General features: G+C 44.0%; 1 protein-coding gene across 1 annotated transcript; it reads right to left on the reverse strand.

Annotated features, from left to right (window-relative positions):
* Window positions 1-3,216: 3,216 nt before the first annotated feature.
* Window positions 3,217-9,749, reverse strand: LOC126354691 (trypsin delta-like). Its single transcript, XM_050004499.1, has 2 exons — window positions 9,330-9,749; window positions 3,217-3,892 (listed from the first exon to the last, which is right to left on the reverse strand). Exons 1-2 carry the CDS (start codon window positions 9,735-9,737, stop codon window positions 3,530-3,532), a joined length of 771 nt encoding a protein of 256 aa, XP_049860456.1. The 5' UTR covers window positions 9,738-9,749; the 3' UTR covers window positions 3,217-3,529.
* Between the last annotated feature and the right edge of the window lie 207 nt (window positions 9,750-9,956).

The following is a 9,956-nucleotide window of genomic DNA, read 5'->3' on the forward strand; positions in this document are numbered from 1 at the left end:
ACAATATTCTCTTTTCACTGTGAGGTTTTGGACGGATTAAATAATAGGTTGCGAACGCTAGGTGTTTTCTTTCATTTAACGAATGTATTGACTGTGTTACTGAAGAAGTGGGATCATTATGGAGTAAGGGGAATAGCTTACAATTGCCGGCCGGTGTGGCCGTGTGGTTCTAGGCGCTTCAGTCTGAAACCGTGTGACCGCTACGGTCGCAGGTTCGAATCCTCCTTCGGGCATGGATGTATGTGATGTCCTTAGGTTAGTTAGGCTTAAGTAGTTCTAAGTTCTAGGCGACTGATGACCACAGATGTTAAGTCCCATAGTGCTCAGAGCCATTTGAACCATTTTATTTCAGCTTTCAATTGGTTCGCCTCTTACTTTAAGAACAAAAAGCAGAAGGTAATTCTCCGCAATACTGAGAGTGGTAGTGATGTTTAGTCCCAATGGGGCACTGTTAACTGGAGCGTTCCCCAAGGTTCGGTACTGGGGCCACTGCTGTTTCTTATTTATACACTAGTGGAAATGGAAAAAAGAACACATTGACACCGGTGTGTCAGACCCACCATACTTCCTCCGGACACTGCGAGAGGACTGTACAAGCAATGATCACACGCACGGCACAGCGGACACACCAGGAACCGCGGTGTTGGCCGTCGAATGGCGCTAGCTGCGCAGCATTTGTGCACCGCCGCCGTCAGTGTTAGCCAGTTTGCCGTGGCATACGGAGGTCCATCGCAGTCTTTAACACTGGTAGCATGCCGCGACAGCGTGGACGTGAACCGTATGTGCAGTTGACGGACTTTGAGCGAGGGCGTATAGTGGGCATGCGGCAGGCCGGGTGGACGTACCGCCGAATTGCTCAACACGTGGGGCGTGAGGTCTCCACAGTACATCGATGTTGTCGCCAGTGGTCGGTGGAAGGTGCACATGCCCGTCGACCTGGGACCGGACCGCAGCGACGCACGGATGCACGCCAAGACCGTAGGATCCTACGCAGTGCCATACGGGACCGCACCGCCACTTCCCAGCAAATTAGGGACACTGTTGCTCCTGTGGTATCGGCGAGGAGACGACCGTCTCCATGAAGCTGGGCTACGGTCCCTCACACCGTTAGGCCGTCTTCCGGTCACGCCCCAACATCGTGCAGCCCGCCTCCAGTGGTGTCGCGACAGGCGTGAATGGAGGGACGAATGGAGACGTCTTCAGCGATGAGTCGCTTCTGTCTTGGTGCCAATGATGGTCGTATGCGTGTTTGGCGCCGTTCAGCTTAGCGCCACAATCAGGACTGCATACGACCGAGGCACACAGGGCCAACACCCGGCATCATGGTGTGGGGAGCCATCTCCTACACTGGCCGTACACCTCTGGTGATCGTCGAGGGGACACTGAATAGTGCACGGTACATCCAAACCGTCATCGAACCCATCGTTCTACCATTCCTAGACCGGCAAGGGAACTTGCTGTTCCAACAGGACAATGCACGTCCGCATGTATCCCGTGCCACCCAACGTGCTCGAGAAGGTGTAAGTCAACTACCCTGGCCGGCAAGATCTCCGGATCTGTCCCCCATTGAGCATGTTTGGGACTGGATGAAGCGTCGTCTCACGCGGTCTGCACGTCCAGCACGAACGCTGGTCCAACTGAGGCGCCAGGTGGAAATGGCATGGCAAGCCGTTCCACAGGACTACATCCAGTATCTCTACGATCGTCTCCAAGGGAGAATAGCAGCCTGCATTGCTGCGAAAGTTGGATATACACTGTACTAGTGCCGACATTGTGCATGGTTTGTTGCCTGTGTCTATGTGCCTGTGGTTCTGTCAGTGTGATCATGTGATGTATCTGACCCCAGGAATGTGTCAATTAAGTTTCCCCTTCCTGGGACAATGAATTCACGGTGTTCTTATTTCAATTTCCAGGAGTGTATAAACGACATGCCTTCTAGTATTACATATGGTTAAAAAATATTTGTCTTCGCTAATGACACAAGCTTGGTAGTGAAAGGTCTTGTGTTTAATATTGAAGCAGTATCAAATAATGTATTTCATGAAATACGTTCGTGGCTTGAGGAATATAATTTGATGCTAAATCACAATAAGACTCAGTTTTTAGATTTTCTAACTCACAATTCAACAAGAACCGATAGTTTGATCAGACGGCATATTATAAGCGTTCGGGCGGATAGTAAGCTGCTATTGGCTCTGAGCACTATGCGACTTAACTTCTCAGGTCATCAGTCGCCTAGAACTTAGAACTAATTAAACCTAACTAACCTAAGGACATCACACACATCCCTGCCCGAGGCAGGATTCGAACCTGCGACCGTAGCAGTCGCGCGGTTCCGGACTGCGCGCCTAGAACCGCTAGACCACTGCGGCCGGCAGTAAGCTGCTGTGGAATGCCCATATTCAGGATCTTGTTCACAAACTAAATGCTGCCTTATTTACCATTAGAACAGTATCTGAAATAAACGACAGTTCAACACGAAAATGAGTCTACTTCGCAAATTTTCATACGCTTATGTCGTTTGGTATTATTTTTTGGGGTAATTCTTCTGATTCAAAAAGGGTATTTTTGGCTCAAAAACAGGCTGTTCGAGCTATATGTGGTGTAACTTTCGGAACCTCTTGTCGACCCATATTCAATAGTTTGGGAATTCTGACATTGCCCTCACAGTAAATATTTGCTTTAATGTTGTTAGCAATATTAGCTTATTCCCAAGAGTTAGCAGCTTTCACTCAGTTAATACTAGGCAGAAATCAAATCTGCCTGTGGAATGCACGACGTTTACTCTTGTGCAGAAGGGAGTGCAGTATCCTGCTGCACCCATTTTCAATAAGCTACCACAAGAACTCAAAAATCTTAGTAGTAGCCCAAACGCTTTTAAATCCAAATAGAAGAGTTTTCACATGGCTCAATCCTTCTATTCTGTCGTGGAGCTCCTGGACGAACTGAAAAATTAAGCAAATTCCAGTGTTACATTGTTGATTTTCTTTCTTTAAACTTACGATTTGTGGCCTGAATATGTTTTTTATATTTCCTTTTATCTGTTTCTACAATCGTGTAATAATTTCATGTATTGACTCGTTCCATGACCATGGAGATTTCTCCTTAATCTTGTCCCAAAGAACAATAAATAAATAAATTAAAGCTTTGTAGACGACCATGTTCACAACGCCATTAGTTTTTGGTAGTGTTAATGAGATTATTCCTTAACGGCAGTGAATTAACATATCTCGTATTTATTTTATTTGTCGGATCTTGCTATAGGAAGGACACTGTTTATATGCACAATATAACTAACTGATATACAATTATTCGTAATATTTCTTGCCCGTGGAGGAGAATTGTTAAAATGTAAGTAAACAATACTGGATGAATTTCCACTTTGATAATAAGGAATATTACTTAGTAAAAGATCCGGTTGTCATTGATATGAGAATCTTTCAATGAAAATGCATTATTTGTTGACAACTGACAGTATAAAGCATGGAGCTACGTGGAAATGATTCCGAACGCTATTGGCGTCCGGCAGCTAGACTCCGGAGTTTTCTGTAATCCAGGATCGCAGAGCGGCGACGTTGCTGTAGACCCCAGGGTAGCTGGCGTTCGCGCAGCCGTTGCCCCAGGACACGACGCCGTACTGTGTGGAGTCCACGACCAGGGGACCACCGCTGTCTCCCTGGCAGGCGTCCTTGCCGCCTTGCGGGTCTCCGGCGCAGATCATCCTCTCCGTGATCTCCCCACCGTAGCTGGCATTGCAAGAATCGCGCGAGACGATGTTGGTGGTGACGGCCTGCAGCTGGCGCGGCGACGTTCCCCCTTCAGACAGGTCTCCCCAGCCAGTGATGGTCACAGCTGTTCCTGCAGCTGGTTCTGAAGTGCCGAGACTAACCGCCTACAACAGACACAAATTACCATACACATCACACAACATGCAGGGCTACACAGAAAACTGAGCAATACTGCACGTCTTTATACTACGTAAGTGACGGATGTGAGCATCTGGAGACTATAATCATGACTAGTACAACTTCAGTGATTCCCATTTAGGAACTACTGATGCACTTAAGTAGTTTAGTATTATTCGGGGTGTTATTGAACTAGTTATTACTGTGCTCGTTAATCTAACGTTATAAGTAGAACTTATTTTTGGGCGGTATTCCAATCTCTAAACCTAGTACCCAAAGATATTTTTAACTCCTTACATGTAACCCTACATGAATTCGTCTTACATTCATTCCTCTGACTTGTGTCTTTTAGAAATTATCAGTCTTATTTTTATAATTAAATGGAAAGTGACATACTTACAAAAGAATCAATTAAGAAGTAAGTCTACCGTGTGTCGTCTGTTCTTGCTGTCCTATGTTACTTTACTCTAATACGTCTAATAGAGTATTTGCGCAGATGTTACATTAAATATATGGTATCCTATACCAGGTAAAAAATCGACGATGGAATGAAGACAGAACATTAAATTACAGCAAATAAACACTAGGACATTTAATACAACGACATTAATCAGAAACCTCAGCGCCTAAATGCCGGAAAAGGAAGCATCAACCACACGAGCAAACGAATTACAATTATGCTGTGGGTTTGCAAGAACACAACTAGTAAAATGCTGCCCAAATCAAGGGGTTTTGCAGAGTCGTCGCAATATAGATGTAGCAATATGAGTAAATGAGTAGCACGTATTGCCTTTACAGTCAGCAGCAAAGCCATTATTAACTGCCGGTCCAAGAGATTTTTTATTAACAAAAAAATATACTGTTTGTGAGAACATTCAAGAACCAACGATATAATCATAACAGCAAAAACGAAAAGGGGTTGAGCTCAATATAGAAACAATGATTTTCAGCACGTAGTGGGTTAAGCAACATAGCCATTTGAATATGACATTTCTCTGCTATGTCGGTAGTTTTGACTTTATAGTACTTCACACATGCTTATGGTAGGTATAAATTCCAAACAGAATCAAGTGTCATTAAAGTGGCGTCTTTCATTGCATAGTTTCGTGGACAGTAATAACACAATACAAGCACTGGTGAGATAAAAATTAAAATGAACACTGATCAGGAAACACGAGAGGATTGGAAAAGTGTGTATTATGGCTCACCAAGCCAAAACTGAATGCTGCTCTCCACTTCAAAACTACACATACACTATTTTTCTACAGATAGTCAGAAAATCTCTGAAACAACTGTCCGAGCGTTCTAGCAATCAACGATTTTACTTTGGTGTGCTGGCACAGTCATTTAAAGGTTTTCGAAACTCATAACCGACATTTAACTGAACAATAAGTTATATTCCTCGATGTAGATTTCGGTCTCAGGCCATTTCCCGTGGCCTAAGTATGAAAATTCAAGCCTAATGATTTTGCACCGTCAAATGGCGGTTACATATTTCAAAAAGATCTACCAATAGTTCAGTTCCTCGACGACAGAAACCCACTCCCGGGATACGGAGTTACTCATGAACTCGAACGTCCCGGTCGTCGGAAAAACTGCTATTGCTACGAATCAGTAATTCGAATGCCTATAAATTCTCGTGTATGGTCGATGGCGATGGCTTTCGTTCCCTGTGCACGCTGTACACTGTTGGTCAGATTGAGCCGTTTGGGCTCCTGTCGAACTTGTTTCGTGACAGCGGCCGTTGTTTTCCACTGAGAGCCACATCAGCGGAAAAAAAGGTCGTACACGAAGGGTGTAAGGTGGCGTAAGCGGCCAGTGTACGGACCGGGCGTGGAAGACTTGGATTGCCAGCATGGCCAGGTACCAGGAAGCGAGCAGCAACACCCAGTGGAAATTGTGAATTTTTATCTAAGGACTTAAAGGTGTTCTGTTTGGAAAACGCGGTACAGTAACGACGATTCCGCTCTATCCTCAGCCGTCATTTGAGGAGATGATAACCCTAAACTCACATCCATGTTGATGATATTCTGTGCTCAAGCCCGGAACAATTGGGATATATCCATACACTGCATGAAACTAGCATATAACTTGTCCCATTATGATGTCATTAGAGTAACGTCCGCGTCGTTGGATTTTAACTATTCCCTTAATTCTCTTTTGGCCAGTTACTAGTCCATGAATTATCTCCTTCCGCACAAAATCACCTGTGAAACTATCCAATAAAAGTGGAGAAATGCCTCGATCAATACTGATTTAGCCTACTGGAGACAGGCCCAACGTTATAAAAATCTTCAGAATGCATTTGAGGTACAGACCAGTGACGACGTCTTCATCCATATCTTCAGCGCTTGATGGCAGAGTGATACTGCCATTTCTTGCAAGTTGACACCTTGTTTCGTACGACCTTGCAAGATGATTTAATTGCTGAATACAGTCGACTTCTTCGTTCACAATCTCGTTATAGGCCAGGAATACAGTGTGCATATCAACCAGGCGGTCGCTGGCTTCTATAGTTGCCTCCAAGTTCTACCTGAGTGGCAGGGTTTCCTACCTTTTAGTGAGGGAGGTTTAGCCATGCGGACGCCTATCGATCTTGTTCCCCAAAGGGAGTCGTTGTTATTTTTGCGTCAGAGCCATGACGAAGAGACAAGAAGGTGGTGTAAGAAGACAGTATTCGGACAGGCCAGGGGAGTCATGGAATGACGACTCGGCTCGCACGAGGAAGTGAGCAGCAGTGCTGGTACAAGCGTGGTTTTTGTGTGGCTGTGGGTGTGGATTTCAGACGGTTGATTACCAGAGATCGTGTACTGAATCAGGTGAATGGTTATCGGGATGTACCATGTGGTCCTGGTTGATGGAAGAGCTTCCTCGGAGTTTCATGCACTCTGATGCCAACGGCCTGTATTTGGAATTTGCGTGCGTTTATACACCTGACTACAGTTGTTTCGGTGAGCAGTTCTATTGTTTGTCTAAAGTGTCGCCACATTTCCTATGTGGCTTGCTGTTGTCTGTCTCAGGTTTAGATTGGCTGTGAAATCTGTAGTAATAGGTTGCTCTGTAGATTATAGGAAACAGTACAAATTACAAATGGCTCTGAGCACTATGGGACTTAACATCTGAGGTCATCAGTTCAGTACAAATTACAACGAATAATGATTCCTCTCGTGTTTTTGTTGTGGTGGATGTTGCCAGTCTCGATGAATAAAAAACAGGGCATAAGTATGTAGTCATTGTGTAATTAACGTTTGAACGGGAAATGAAGTGAAACTTTCAAGGTCTTTCTTTTCGTGTTTCACTTACTTAATAGCAGAAATCAAAATATGTTCTCTCATAAAACTGTGGAGAGCAAGGCTGATTCAATTTTTGGTTATCGAAATCTTAAAAATTATTACGCTTCCTCATACTGAATGAACTGATTAGAATCCCATTCTTGTCTAAAGAAACTTATATGTTGTAAAGCTACTGTCCATTCGTTCATTACAGCGTGGCTGCTGTAGGTTTAGCACAAGTTCAAATGATTCAAATGGCTCTGAGCACTGTGGGACTAAACTTCTGAGGTCATCAGTCCCGTAGAACTTAGAACTACTTAAAACTAACTACCCTCAGGACATTACACACATCCATGCCCACGGCAGAATTCGAACCGACGACCCTAGCGGTCGTGAGGTTCCAAACTGCAGTGCCTATAACCGCTTGGCCACAGCGGCCAGCTTAGTACATGTTCTGCTAAGTAGTTCAGTTCGCACATGGCAGTTACACTCACGGGCTGTTACAAAGCTTTTTTGAATGAATTGTGGGTAACCAAGTAAGTGTAAATTTTAGTGCACAGCTGGCCGCTGCCATGCTGAATTTCGTATAGTTATTAAATCTGCATCGGGTATTTCGTCTTACGTTAACCTTTGTTCTAATCTGTAATATGTTTATTGTAATTAGTGTCATTTTAAGTAGAGGCCTTTTGGAAACATATTGAACTTTTCTTATAGAAATTGGTTTAAATAATTTGAAGTTTTGCATTATTTTGAGGCATTCTTTGACGCCTAGCGAAGCTGAGTATCTATACATTTTTATAATATTTACTTGACTTTGCTACAGTCCGATCGTTGAAGATTTTCAAGAGTTTAGTTTTCTGGTTCAAATAATTTAGTTGGGTCTCTATTTACATTTGAAACATAAAAAAAGATTTTTGTCTGTGGTAGTGGTCTGATTATGACGGCCCTGTTAGCCATGCCTGTGTTTCTTTATGTGTGATCCTGTTCGGCGACTGAGCACACCGGATTGTGACAGTCTGCGATGACGCATGTTTGCATGTTTAATGATTCTTTTTCTAAATTTTATTTCGTATTCTTCTGTAAAATGTTTACCATGAAGAAACTAAATAATTTCATTCAATGGAACGTGCAAAACAAGCTTTTAAAATAAACGTTTATTGATATTCGCTATTTAATTGTGAATGGTGCTTGAAATATAATTTCCTTTTACTTGTCTTGGCCTGGCCCTCCCACCAAACAGCTAATTATGCTGACGCCAAAGTGGCGCACCATCCAAAATGCTGTTGACACCACTTCACTGAGGTCTGAAGTGATACTGTATTTGGTCCATGTAACACCAGAACTACGCGGTGAATTGGCGCGAAAACTGGATGTTTAGCCTACATGACTCACACTGTGCTATGTACTTCAATTTCAGACAACGTTTCTAGTTTCCGCGCTATTCTATTCCCACTCTGTGATGCACTTTTCTGCAGGAAACGCAAAAAAACTCTCTTTTGACAGTACGTCAACAGGGTGAGATGGCCGAACTAGACATTTTCTTTCGGCTCTAAGCGCTACACTCTGGAACTGTGCGACGGCTACGGTCGTAGGTTCGAATCCTGCCTAGGGCATGGATTTGTGTGATGTCCTTAGGTTCAAGTAGTTCTAAGTTCTAGGGGACTGATGACCTCAGAAGTTAAGTCCCATGGTGCTCAGAGCCCGTTGAACTATTTTTGGACAATAGGTCTCTGATGTTGTCTAGCGATCTTAAAGTGAAACTTTCATTTTGAAGTCCCCCCCACCTTTATAATAGTAGAATCTTCAAATGGAAAGCATTTTTGTTTGATCTTACTCGAAATACTATACTATAATATCTTATTTTATATGTACTAACGAAAAAACTGCAACAAGTAGCACTGTTTAACTGGTTTAGTAGGAAGAAAATAGCGGATCAGGATAAGAAGGTTATACCAGAATTGTTAATAGAAATGCACATTGAAAATTAACAAAAAATTTCAAAAAAGAGGGAGTTAACTGCCGTCAAACCGACGGACTAATTTTCATTTCTTACTTGGAGCTAACTAATATATCTTGGCGAGCAGCAATGTAAATAACGTTTCTGTAATGAATGATTGTATTGTAAAGGTGCACTAAGTGTTGCACACAATACCTGCACATTGCTGTCGAACGAGAAGGAGCCGGATATCTGGACGACAGCGATGTCAAAGTCAGCAGTGGCGAAAGAGAATCCGTCGTGTTCAACATAATTTGCGGCGTCGTACACTGTGCCCCCGCTTTCACGTGTGGAAGTGCCAGCTCTCACCGAGAACAGAACAACCGGGAGGGAGTCGACGCAGTGCGCCGCAGTCAGCACCCACGTGGAGCTAATGATGGAGCCGCCACAGCCGTGGAATCCCAACACTTGCAGCGAGATCTGCCACGGGTACTGAGAGATGTCCACGGGTTCCCCACCCACTATGCGGGGCCCTGGGCGAGATCCGAACCAGGGACCCGTCGGGGAGGGCGCTGCGCTGCAGACGGCAGCCAACGCGCACAGTGCGAGGCCTAGTTTCAACATCTCAAAGACTTCCTATGCGAAAGCTGTGTCGATCGCGGTCCATATATCCCCTTATCGCTCTGCTTATCTGGGACCACTTAAATGTGAAATCAGATAATACCTCTGGGAAGGTCAAAGCTAGTTCGTATCGCTAAGTTTACCTTGGTGATATTATCGCTGAGTGTTCTTCACAGCTCTGAAACGCGTGATATTGTGGAATTTCTCAGAAGCTTGTGTTAT

This window comes from Schistocerca gregaria, chromosome 3, assembly GCF_023897955.1.
Source record: "Schistocerca gregaria isolate iqSchGreg1 chromosome 3, iqSchGreg1.2, whole genome shotgun sequence".
In the NCBI taxonomy this organism is placed as follows: domain Eukaryota; kingdom Metazoa; phylum Arthropoda; class Insecta; order Orthoptera; family Acrididae; genus Schistocerca; species Schistocerca gregaria.